The sequence below is a fragment of the Notechis scutatus genome, chromosome 2 (genome assembly GCF_049901735.1).
Source record: "Notechis scutatus isolate UNSWTSFEM ecotype Mainland chromosome 2, rNotScu1.2, whole genome shotgun sequence".
In the NCBI taxonomy this organism is placed as follows: Eukaryota; Metazoa; Chordata; class Lepidosauria; order Squamata; family Elapidae; genus Notechis; species Notechis scutatus.
Genome location: NC_142010.1, coordinates 199,105,569 through 199,118,868, shown reverse-complemented (window position 1 = coordinate 199,118,868; position 13,300 = coordinate 199,105,569). Strand labels below are relative to the sequence as shown.

The 13,300-nt window shown below is 36.3% G+C and overlaps 1 protein-coding gene across 7 annotated transcripts in view; it reads right to left on the bottom strand.

Moving 5' to 3' along the window:
- LOC113428592 (zinc-regulated GTPase metalloprotein activator 1A-like) overlaps positions 1-13,300 on the bottom strand; it is a 28,230-nt gene that overhangs the window by 9,720 nt on the left and 5,210 nt on the right. For all 7 annotated transcript variants that reach the window (XR_015748036.1, XR_015748037.1, XR_015748035.1 and 4 more), the window contains exons 3-8: positions 11,429-11,515; positions 10,872-10,968; positions 10,045-10,136; positions 5,484-5,543; positions 4,461-4,498; positions 1,688-1,734 (exon numbers count right to left, since the gene is read on the bottom strand). Coding sequence is in view for 4 of the 7 variants with exons in the window: in XM_087957784.1 (XP_087813910.1) it covers positions 1,688-1,734; positions 4,461-4,498; positions 5,484-5,543; positions 10,045-10,136; positions 10,872-10,968; positions 11,429-11,515 (421 nt within the window). In the remaining 3 variants the exon portion in view is untranslated. The remainder of the gene's footprint in view (positions 1-1,687; positions 1,735-4,460; positions 4,499-5,483; positions 5,544-10,044; positions 10,137-10,871; positions 10,969-11,428; positions 11,516-13,300) is intronic.

Here is a 13,300-nt window from a genome sequence, read left to right as displayed (position 1 = left end):
ATCACCTTGATTTATCTTTCAGGAGGACTACATTATAGTGCTTGTGCAAAATAAAAACAAATTCTACTGCAAATTTAAATAATAATCATTTACTTGATTTCAAAGCACCAAAGGCTGTACGTTGTTTACTAAATGCACCATTGAATACTGCAGAACTTACTTCTAAACAATTATACTTAAAAATGTACCTTTTTAATTAAAAAACAATCAGACTTTAAGATTCTTTGTCATTCTCATTCCAATAAAAAGAAAGTTATATACAGGAGAAAGTGAAATGCTGAATAAAGAAGTCATTTAAAAGTAGCACACACTTACTTATTCTGATGGAATACAACAACAGAAATCTAAAAACTTTCAGAGCATTAAAAAAAGATAATTTGTTCCCATGCTCCATTAATCTAAGGTGCTTGTAATTTGGGTTGCCTTCTGATAAAGTAACTTATTGGGCTCTAGAAATCCAGTCCATTATGGATTACAGTTAATTATTTAACTACAATTAAGTCAGTAATTAAGCTAACCACCATCTATGAATCTACACATTTTTTTTCCAAATGCATCTGGGTTCAATTTATGTTGTTGGTTATGAGGTCAGGTGATTTGAGTGACTACTTCTCCCTGTTTACATTTACTCATTCCATCAAGTCAAGCAGAATGGCATGTGATGGTCCTGTTTGCTAAAGAGTCTCATCTAATGGGACCCAAGAGACCACCTTGTGGTCCCAGAAGCATCTGCCCTGTAAAACATCATTTCCTATAAGGTTAGATTGGCCTCAGTCTTATCAGCCTTTTGGAAAACATGGTTTTGCCATCAGGTCTGGAGATCCCATGGAGCTATAGCAAAAGCACTTAGACTTATATACCGCTTCACAATGCTTTACAACCCTCTCTAAGTGGTTTACAGAATCAGCATATTGTCCCCAACAATCTGGATCCTCATTTTACCAACCTCAGAAGGTTGAATCAACCTTGAGCTTGGTTGAGATTTGAACTGCCAAATTGCAGGCAGACGGCAGTCAGCAGAAGCCTGCAAGATGGCTGTATTGTTTGTAAGCTGATTGGCACTCTCCTGCATTTTTTTTTCCAGTTGCTACCATTGTTTTTAGCAATAGCACTAACACTTAGACTTATATACCACTTTATAGTGCTTTATAGCCCTCTCTAAGTGGTTTACAGAGTCAGCCTATTGCTCCCAACAGTCTGGGTCTTCATTTTACCCACTTCGGAAGAATGGAAGGCTGAGTCAACCTTGAGCCTGGTGGGATTCGATCTGCCAAATTGCAGGCAACTGGCTGCAGCAGGAGTAGCCTGCAGTACTGCACTCTAACCACTGAGCCACTGAGGCTCTTTATATGGTTTTTTTTTTTTAGCTATTTTTATGGTTTTCTTTTTTGATATTTTAACTCTGTGAGCTATCCAGAGCCATGCATGGACAGAGCCATGAGATGGACAGTTATGTGAATTGAAAAAATAAAAATACATAAAATACAGGGAATAGCTTTTACTTCTATGGGAAACTACAGAGGAACAGTTAAGCATTCAGGAAACAAATACAGAGCAAGTGAATTGGATCTACTAATTGAACTTTTAACTAGTAATGTTCCTAAATGATCCAAAGATGTTTACTGTTTATGCATTTCCCATTAAACAAACTAAGATTTAGAGGAAAAAAACTGCAATATACCAATACCTAGCAGCTTCATTAATAAGGCCTGTGGGTTTTTCTTCTTTCAGGTGCTGGGGGAAAAAAAATCAAAAACACCATTCTAAAAAGGAATATTTTGTGTTGTAAACTGAATCAACTGATCTTTACAGAGTACACATTACACAGAAAATATCATTAAGTTTTTCCTGTTTCAGTCTCAAACATCAGATGAAGAAAAGATTAAAGAGAAAAACTCACAATATATAAACATACTTAAAATAGCTGCCTTCGATCTGCTTCTATTTGTCAGTGAGATATTATACTCAGTTCAATCGAACTGAGATGGATGTTGCTAATTCTCCATAATTATAACATTAATAGAAATTTTAATCTGTGTTGAAATTTTAATTTTAACTTTGATTTTGTTTTTAATTTTACAGCAAAAATTCCGAGAGTGCTTTCTGAAAGAAAAAGTTCTGAGCGTTCACAGAAAACCTAATAAAGATACCTATATTTCATAATTTTATCTGTTTGATACATGCCGTTAGACCAGGGGTGTTAAACTGGCGGCCCACGGGGGGATGCATCACACACAGGCCACACCTACCCCAGCTTTATGAAGGGGAAAACCGTCATGATACATCATGTGACAGCTATGTGACTCCACGAGAGTTTGACATCCAGGTGTTAGACTGTCATCATCCACTTACTTAGCTGTCAATGGTCCTGGACTAAAACTAGTAGTTACACATCCATCAGCACTTCACAATTACAAGTAATCCTCAACCTACAACCATAACTGAACCCAACGTGTCCACTGCTAAGCAAGGCAGTTGTTAAGCGGTGTCTCGTTTTAGGATCTTTTTTCCCATGGGTTAAGAAAATCACTGCAGCTGCTAAATGAACCACGCAATTGTTAAGCCAATCTGGCTTTTCCCATTGACATTGTTCATTGGAAGCCGGCTGGGAATGATGATCACATGACCTTGGGACAATTGCCACAAATACAGACCAGTTGCCAAAGTGTTCAAATTTTGATCATGTGATCATGGGGATATGCTGCAACGGTCATAAGTGTGAAAACTGGTCATAAGTCACTTTTTTCAGTGCTGTTGTAACTTTGAATGGTCACTAAATGAACCGTTGTTGAGGACTACCTGTATTCCTGTTAATCACTGCCACAGTATTTCAACACTTAATTTGAATATTAGTTAGTTAAATTTATAATCCTTTTCCATCTAGAAAGAAATCTTTGAGGTAGGTTGCGCTGAAGAGTTATCCAAGTGACTCCAAGGCTAAGCCTGGTCTTGAACATCGTTCTGCCCAGTCTTAGTTTAGCACCTTACCCTGATACTACCCTGGCAAGACAGATGCTTCCAGTGTGATATATTATTTCAAGGAAAAGAAGAAAAAGAAACATGCAACGGAAAGGTTCTTTTCACTGACTTGATCCTGGCCAAAAGATTGAGAAGTGATTTAAATGCAGCTGCAAATATTTTTAATCCATATTGCAAATTTGAAAAAAATAGTTCCAATAGTATTTTCTGATTAAATATCTTGATAAGGATGTACAATAGCACAAGAACTCTCTTTTGACCTTTTTTGTGTTGTGTTGTCAGTGTTGTGACCTGTCATTGCAAGCTGTCCAATCATTTGCCTTTAGATTAAAACATGAATATTTCAGATTCCTAGGTGACAATCCCATTAGAGTGATAGTCCATGATATCAATTACCATTTCAGTTTCAATTTGGCTTGCTAGCGACAGGGTACAATTTCTCAGCTTCACATGGACTAGGTTGGATCCCCGAAGCATGACACTTCTAAATTGCTACCTATTATCTCAGTGTCATCACTTGTATGGCCTCCGGACGGTTTTTAATCATATACCAAGGCAAAGGTCAGGCTTTGAAACCACAGGAATTGGACAAGATCGCAAATTCCCTACACAAAGCAAAAGTTATTTATCTGGTGTATGACAGAAAATGTAAAAGCTGCCATCTAACCGGCAATGTGTCAAGCTTTTTACATGTTTACTGATTGAGTAATGCACAGCGGATTGCATTCCAAAGACATCAAACATTATACATTTATTACTTCAAAAACTTTTTGCAAGTTTTTTTTTAAATGTCAACTACAAAAAATACTTCCCTATACAGTATATAAAACAATTAATCAAAGTATATTTATTGTCACATAAAAAGCCAGATGATTTATTCATGTTGCATGAATCTTAAAACCCCTTGTGGTATGGCAAATCATGATATAAATAAATGTATGTACAGTAGTTAACAGCTCAGACTTGGGCAAATTTGTAGTCCCAAGTAAGTGATCATTCAGATCTTCCTTGAATCACTTATGACTCATTTTCAAAATTCTGGGCGCAACACACACACTGCAATCATATGATTGTGTTTGGGGCACTTAAGTAACCTGCTTGCATTTATATCCATTTGCAGTGACCAGGGATCCTGTGACTGTGATTTGTGCCATTTTTTTGGTCAGTTCCTGCCATTTACTTCTAGTTTCCAGTAAAAAGCACCCATTGGGCCTTTTATATTTATATTGTATATTTATATTGTATATGTGAGTTTCACTTAACGATTGCAGCAATTGCAAAAAGGTCATAAAATCAGGTGTGATCACAAGGTGACCCTAATATCCACAATATACAATCGTAATTCCCAGCTCAATTACAGTGGTAAGTAAAGAACTACTTCTAAGAGACACACACAGTCAAGCATCCTAGTTTATTAGGCATACAAAATTCATCAGTTTGTTTTCTTTGCTATGTAATTGACAAAAATCATCTTATGTTACCTGTAGCCCATGCTTTGCATCAACAACAGATATAATACCTAAAAAGAAAGGAAGGAAGAGTCTTGATTTGAAGAATATCAATAGAATTCGCAGATGTCTTATATTATTTACATGGAATTAAGACAATAAATTACCTAAGATGCAATAAGCCTTCAAAACATTTCCTTAGATGCTGAGGTTAATTTAAAAAAACAATGTAGGCACTTTCAGGAATATTAAAAATGATTTGAATTCAAACTAAGGAGAAAAGTCTTGCCTTTTCCTCTCTCTATATGTCTCATGGATCCAAAGAAATCCAGAACATTTTCCAGAAAGAAAGAAGAGGAGATGGCAATTAGCTGGGACTTCCCAATCAATCAATCTTCTTTCCTTCCAATCAAAGAACCGACAAAAAAGGAAGAAGCTAGTGCAAGTAAGGAGAAGAAGGAAGGGAAGGGCTCAATATGTTTCTATAATGAATGGAGTGGTTAGCTGCCTGTCTGAATGTACTGAGTTGGGCTGTTCCATAAGAAGAGAGCCAAGCCTTGTTTAGAGGAGATAATCCTGAGACAAAGGAAGGGGGGAAATCTGAATCAAACCATATGCTGGCAAGGTGGTTTGTGTATATTTTCTTTGTGTGAAAGAAAGAAAGCAATCTGGGGAAAATTTCTTACTGGCAGAATTAAGTTATAAAAATTTAATAAGAGGTGAATTGCTTTGTCTTCTGAGATGTGAAATAAGCATTTTCTTAGCAAAGAAAACAGATGGTGGAAAGGAGCAAAATCTACATTTAAGATTCATCAGTTTAACATCTTCTGACATTTTGTGACAGTATAATATTTTGTCACTTCCCATGCCTCACAGCTATTTTATGATAATATGAACAACACTTTCAGAAAAATCCAAGCATATCTAAATAGCTTAAAGACCCTCATTGAACTAAATTGCTTTGAACACAATTGCATTTCATTTAATTTCAGGATCTCTTGTTCTACACACACACACACACACACACACACGATATTCAAATATTAATTTTCTTACCATCAAGATAAATGTCACTTCCCAATTCAGCATCAACCCAAAACATGGAGGCCACAGAACCTAGCAAATAAAACATGTAGAATATACCAATAGAACAAATGTTTCCATTTTTTATATTCCAAAAAGAGGGGGGGGGAATCAAAGAGCTAGAAAAAAATGATAAATGCTTACAAATTAATATTTTTAAATAAAATAAAAAAAATTATAAATTATTTGTTTTGATCATATTTTTATGAGAAAGAGTACTTTTAAAACATACAACATTTGATTTTCACTTTAGGTATCAAAAAACCTTCAGCGGTAGCTTGGGGTGTACAGATTGTCTTCAACTTACAACCATTCATTTAAATTCAGTTCTGGCACTGAAAAAAGTGACTTATGGCCATTTTTCACATTTACAACTATTGCAACACCCCTGTGGTCAGGTGATCAAAATTCTGACATTTGGCATGTATTTGACAGTTGCAGTGTCTCAGGGTCATGTGATCATCTTTTGACTTTTCACTGACAAGCAAGTCAATGAAAACACAGATGTTATGACCTTAATAACTGCAGTGATTCACTTAACAATTGTGGTAAAAAAAAGGCTGTAAAATGGGGCAAAATTCATTTAACAACTGTCTTGCTTAAGAACAGAAATTTTGGGCTCAATTGTGGTTGTTAAGTCGAGAACCACTGTATCACTGCACTTAAAATATTATTTACAGAAAACTTCTTGATCAATGTACGGTGTTCCATTTTCAGGATACATATTAATAAACATTAATTATATACTATAAAGTTTTCAAAAATTAATTTTTCTTTTTCTCCTTTTCTGTATGTTTAAAATTCATCCTCAGTTTAATTTACAGACATTTTCTCATATCAACAGAAATCATAATAGGATGTACTTCCAATGAATTATTTAACTCCATTAGAGTTTAGTAGAATTTTAAAGAGTAAGGATTACTCTTTAAATTCTATCAGATATAAATTCTATTTCCTACAACGGAATTCATACAATTGTTGTTGTTGTTTGGTTGTTTTTTTTTAGAATTAACACCTCTGCACAAATATACTTTATTTTTATCAGTATGAAACAAAACAATTTTTGGACTTACTCTATAGCAACATCAGTAATAAAAATATAATTATAATGCTCAAAGCATTTTATTATAGAATAGTTGGTGAATAACAGCTATTTACATAGATTTTATCTGTAAAGAACAATGCAGAAAAACTATGAAATGAAATTGAGCAATATTCATTTTATCTTGGAACACATCTACGAACACATTACTACTATAAAGCAATGAAAACAGTGTGCCGTTTACAGAGCAGTGAGAACCGATGTTGTTGAAAAATGATAAGTTTTTGAAAAATAAGAAATCAATTTATTTTGATGTGAGCTGATTCAGTACACCTAACATGCTACAAGGTAAAGGCCTTGAGAATTTGACAACAATTAAAGGATTGTCAGAAGCTCACAAATCTAGCGGATGTCAAGGCTGTCTTAAAAATGAAGCAGACATGCATAGAACAATGTATCCGAAGCTGTTTCAATATCTGAAGCTGTCCACCTGAATTGATAGGATGTAGCCTCCCAAGCATCACTGGTGTCAAAACTGAAGCGCCTGTCAACGGTTTATAGTAATCACTCAGGCAAGAGGCCTTAACATCTAATAGTTTCCAGGTATCTATTATTTTCCTCAAATGCCTAATAGTATCCAACTAAACTGAAATAAGATTTGTTTACAACAAAAATTAAACCAATGTCCATGTGTGTGTGTGTGTGTGTGTGTGTGTGTGTATGCCTTTGAGACAGGTCCACTCCTGGCAACTGCCATTTCTGGTAGTGCTTTGCTGTAGCCTTTTTCCTAGGGCTGGGAGAGAGGGACTGCCCAAGGTTAACCGATTAGCTGTGTGCCTAAGGCAGGACTGGAACTCACAGTCTCCCAGTTTCTAGCTTGGTGTCTTAACCACTTTAACAAATTGAATATCTTATCGTTTATTTCATCATTACAGTGACTTAGCTCTGAACGGGAGAATCTCAATCTTCTTAATATGAAGCAATTGGAATGCCAAAATTAATTTTCTCTTTACTTTAAGCTACATTTAATTTAAAAAGGCCCTGGGGTTCTTGAACCAGCTTTCATTCATTATTTTTTTTAGTGAAAACTCATGGCAAAGAAAAAATTTATTACAGAGTTGGAAGGTTTTTTTTTTAGCTTATCAAGATAAGCCTGCTCCTTGCAAGATTCCAATTTAACGCAGTGGTCGCCAACCAGTGGGCCGGGGACCACTGGTGGTCTGCGAGAACATTTTGCTGGTCGGCAGAGAAATGTCCCCCCCAAAGCAATTAATCCAGGCTGCGCGGGAACACAAGACATCGCCACCCACATGGCCCGCAGGAACATAAGGCTTGCGTCACTTGCATTGTGCACAGCATGAGGTAGTGAGGGGAGGGGGGAAAAGGCGGACGGGGGGAACTTGCCCCCCTTGTCCCCCATGCCTGCCCTGCCCACCGGGCTGCTTCTCTCTGCTTCTTTCTTCCTCTGCTTTTGGCTGCACGCAAAGGCCTCCTTTTGGGACCCTGCAAGGCCTCCTGCTCCAAGAGGCTGCACCAGCAAAGACTCATTTCTGGCAGAGTTTGGGGGAGAGAAAGAAAGAATTCTGCTGCTTTCCTTGCATGAAGCCAAAAGTCTCTCTCCCCACCCCCCCCCCCGAGAACGGAGCTGGAGACGGTATCCTGCGATCCCAAAGAAAGAATGATCGATCAGTAGGAAAATGGGGTGGGGAATTTTCCTGCAGACTTTTTGGAGGGATTTTCTCAGGGCCTCTGGCCCGTGGGATTTAAAATTATGAGTTTGGTGGTCCCTGAGGTCCAAAAGGTTGGCAACCCCTGATTTAAAGCATGTCAGGCACATGGCCCTCTAACCCAGGGGTCCCCACCCCCGAGCCACGATCCACTACCGGATTTTGAGCTGTTCACAACCTGGCCGTCTGAAGCAGTGGCTAAGCACACACGTGCATTCCACTTGCACGAGCAGTGGGTGAGCACAGGTGCACATGCTCCATTTGTGCGAACAGCAGGAGCACATGCCTATCACTTGTGCAAATGGAGCTGTGCACACATGTGCACTTACCTGCCACTTGCACAGAACCATCCGCTCTTTCCCCCACTGGTCCGCAAAGCCAAAAAGGTTGGAGAACTCTGCTCTAACCTATGCATGAAAGCTTCCAGTGATGAAGATCCACTACCGTTCCTCGCTTACCAATGACTTCTACTGTTGAACTGCTCTCACTGTTAAGATTTCTTTCTACAGTATCTTCAACTGCAATCAGCGTTCCTGTAATTTAAATCCATTATTCTATGTCCTATTTTCTGGCATAAAAGAGAGTACTGACGTCCACACAACTGAAAATTGCTGAGGTTGAAAAACATTTAATGTAGACAACAACAGGACCAGAAGACCAAAAAATGCTATACAATGCGATCATGTTTATATTCTTATCTTGTGCTATTACCTGGTTTTATGTGGAAGTTGTTTAGTTGGGGAATACAATGATGAATCACAAAGTCATTTGTGCGGCTACTTGGTTTAATCAAATTCTTATAACAACAGGTATCTGCTGTTTACCAAATTATCTATATTCATTAAAAGTAATTATGTCCATGTGCCTTAAATACAACATAAAACATTTTAGAGAATGAATAGGAGAATAAGTTGTAAAATTTAGAAAAGGCAGAGATTTGAAAATAGTGAGGTTATAAAGCTGTATGGGAAAAATCAAACCATATGAAAGGATGGCAAGTATTTAGTAAGTATCTAGCTTCCCACGACAGAGACATTGGGAACACTGAAGTCTATAGGACAACAGCTAGCTGTCTATATACTAGAATATTTGCTGAAAGGAACAAATGATTGCAAGGAAGATAGGGCTGTCAAACTCGCAGTCCGTGGGCCAGTTGCATCACGGGCTGGCCATGTCCATGCCCGGTTTAGTGGAAAAAAGTTGTGATACATCATGTGATGCTGCCGTGACAACACAAGTTTTACATCCTTGTACTAAAATGACAAGTATCTAAAGAGCTGTGGTGGCGCAGTGGTTAGACTGCAGTACTACAGGCTATTTCTGCTGACTGCTGATTGCTAGCAGTTCAAGTCCCACCAGCTCAAGGTTGACTCAGCCTTCCAACCTTCCGAGATCGGTAAAATGAAGACCCAGATTGTTGGGGTCAATATGCTGACTCTATAAATTGCTTAGAGAGGGCTGTAAAGCACTGTGAAATGGTATATAAGTCTGCTATTGCTATTGCTATCACAATCACATTTGTGGCCATGGGTGTATTGTAAAAATTACAACCTAGATGCTGTAATGATGGAAACAATGAAGATTGACTCTGCGTATCTTTTTTCTGTGATTATTCTAATTATGAACTAACATCCTAGCTATATTAATAGAACATACAGTATTATAAAACAGAACTGCACTGAAACTTCCTACAATGTATCTTTATCATATATAATAGATTTTCCAGAAAAAAGAGTTTCACATTCATTCCCATTTCCCTGTATACCTGGATCTGCCAATCCGGTTGTCTCTAGCAAAATGTAATCAAACTTCCCTTTCTTCTGCATCAAATTTTCAATTGCTTTCAAACCATTGTCTCTAATGAGAAAATTAAACAAACAGCAATATTTTTTATGTTACATTTATATCAAATTCTATATGTTGTGTGCGTAAAATATTACCTCACAATCAAGTATATATCCAGAAATATTGATTGTAAACTTATTAAATAAGTTTACAAAGTAATTGCAAATCTCATCATTAATTTGTAAATAATTAATTACAATTAATGTATAGACCCACGTTCATTTTAAAAGTTTGCTTCCATATATCTAAGTTTCTGCATTCTGTCTGTTCTCTTACATATTCTCTACATTATTTTAGATGAAAATTTTAAAAAGGAAGCTACTTATAAACACCCATTCTCTTAAAATAGATGCAATACAAATGACACTTTAATCTTAATTTTAATTTTAAGAACTCAATTTTATTATGATTTGCTAAAACATCTAGATCAGGCAGTTACAGCAGTCCAAGGTCATGTGATTGCCATCTGTAATCTTCCTATCTGGCTTTTAACAAGTAAAGTCAATAAGAGAAGCTGGATTCGCTTAACAACCCCATGACTCACTTAACAACTGGTCATAAAATTGGATATAATTCACTTAACTGCCTTGCTTAGCAATGGAAATTCTGGTCCCAATTGTGGTTGTAAGTACCTGTATAACAATACTAGATCTTCTCTAGCATAATTAGCCTTCATCATGAAAAATGCAGACTATAGTTTGAAATCAATATTAGAATTGACAATTTTACCAAATAAAAAATCCTTACTTTACTGAACAACAAAGACAGCCATTTCTGAGCTCCAGCCATTCTTCATAGAGTTCTCCACCTTGACTTATAGCCAAAGATTTTTCCAATGCACTACCTGAGAAAACAAGAAAAGTTATAATAAAAATAGTACTTTTATTGAAAGAAAATAAAACAGTGAAAGAATAATACATTTCAGGTTTTGGATGGGAAAGGTATCTTGACTTCCATTACAGATACGAGTCGTTTTTTCTAGGTTTGTTGAGAATGTGATGCTACAGGAGCCAGAAAATTAAGCCACACCCTAATTTTCCTGCACCTCTGTGTTGTTTATTAAATAGAACTAATTTTCTCAGTTGCTATACTTCATGTATCCCAATGTCATTATTCAAAAGGACAAACTTTAAATCACAGTCTTTAGATTACAGCCAGAGTGCATAATATTACTTCGAGAGGAAATTTTGCATCACAACTCTTAAAATGTGTGAATATAAATTAAAGGACATATTTTACATTTATGTACACACACAGGCTTCAACATGAAAGTTTGTTTTCCACTCACTTGCATTTTTACATACCTTCACCAAATTCATTTAAAATAACTGCTATTCTCTTGCTATGTTGTTCAGTCAAAATGTAATTAAGAAGAGTAGTTTTCCCAGCACCTAAAGAAAGAACAAATTTCACTAGAACTAAAAAGGAACAATGAAGTCCCATTCTTTATACTAAGGAGATATTTTGAGATACCATTCCAATAATTTTTTTAAAAAAATTCTAACCCCTCTAAGTTTTTAAACCAGCAATCGCCTATACTTGAAAAAGCAGAATTTGACTATGTATTTAGAAGTCTATTCTGAGACCATAATAATGAAATGTTTATGGACACTATAAAATACAACTGTATTTGTAATAGTTTCAACATTTTGTAAGATTTCCCTTCTTTTAATCTACTTAATCAACCAACTATAACAGAAGATGAAAATAAAACAAAAGGGACCTTCAGAAACATTAAAATATTGAAATGAATTTTAACATGTTTTGTACATTTTTAAACTTTGATTTAACACAGTTTCAAAATGCAATTTTTGGTTTATACATTTTCCTCAGATGTTTATGGTTTGAACTAGAGCCATTATCAGCAGACTCCATGTTCCTTCAACTATTACTTGGAAACAGACAAAGAAAAAGAATCTGGGTGCAGAAATAGCCCTGTTTAGAAACTGCCTTCTAACTCCCACTAGGAATACTAATGGTGAGTTTACACAAACCACTTAAGCCTGGATTGTCAAAATTTGCAATGCCACAATTACCTAACTATGATTACAAATTAAAAACCTTTTCTTTGGAAGTCATTAAACATGTATTTTAAAACCATACTTTAATTAATGTTTATTTTTAGTTAATTTTGCATAATTCTGAGGAATCAGGAATTCCTTGGAATTCTATTTCTATTTTTGAGACAGCCACTCATTTCTCATTTTTTCCACTTATATATGCAGTTTACTGCCAAAACTATAAAAAAAATATGTTACTGGCTTGCCCAGAAAAGTAAGGATAAATCTTATTAGCATTCTTTGCTTTGCATGTGCATGCCCGCCAAAACATGCAAACTGCTTCAATCAAATTTGCTGTAATTTCCTGGAGAGTTGCATACATCAGCTTGAAAATCTTTGCATTAAACTATAAAATAATTTTGTCTTGAATTAGTGTTTCATGTGACACAATCAGTATAATGTAAATGCAACTTAAACATTCTGGACTTGAGCTGTTGAATCTAAACTTGACCAAAACAATCAGACCAACAGGCCCCTGCTAGGAACTACTGTAATCACTATAACCATGGTGAAGGAAAGGCAGAAGAGGGATGATATAGTGGCTATCTCAACGTCTTAGGCCTTTAAGATGCTACTTTAATAAAAAATCACAGCCAGTCAACACTATCCACTAGCCAGCCCTGATAAGTTCTCAAGGAATATGTTATATCTGTGTTTCTCAAACCTTAGCAACTTGAAGATGTATGGATTTCACCTTCCAGAATTTCCCAGCATGCCAGCTGGAGAATTCAGGGAGTTGAAGTCCACACATCTTCAAGAGGCCAAGGAAGGGTAAGAAACACTGAACCATATTGTAATGTTCTAGAACAAGGGTCTCCAACCTTGGCAACTTGAAGCCTGGAGGACTTCAACTCCCAGAATTCCAGGCTTAAAGTTGCCAAGGTTGGAGACCCCTGTTCTAGAACATGGGAGAAATCTTGTAGGTCTTCTTACCTGAATATTTGAAATAAATATGTGAAGCCCACTATGCAAATAAGAAAAGTGATATCAGTGAGCTTGGTAAAATTAGGGTTAGCTTCCTTTCTCAGGACTTGAGCGTCCGCATAAGACTTTGGCTTATTCTTTTATGTTGAGGGACAGACATAATGCATTGACGGTTGAGTATGCTTGCCATAT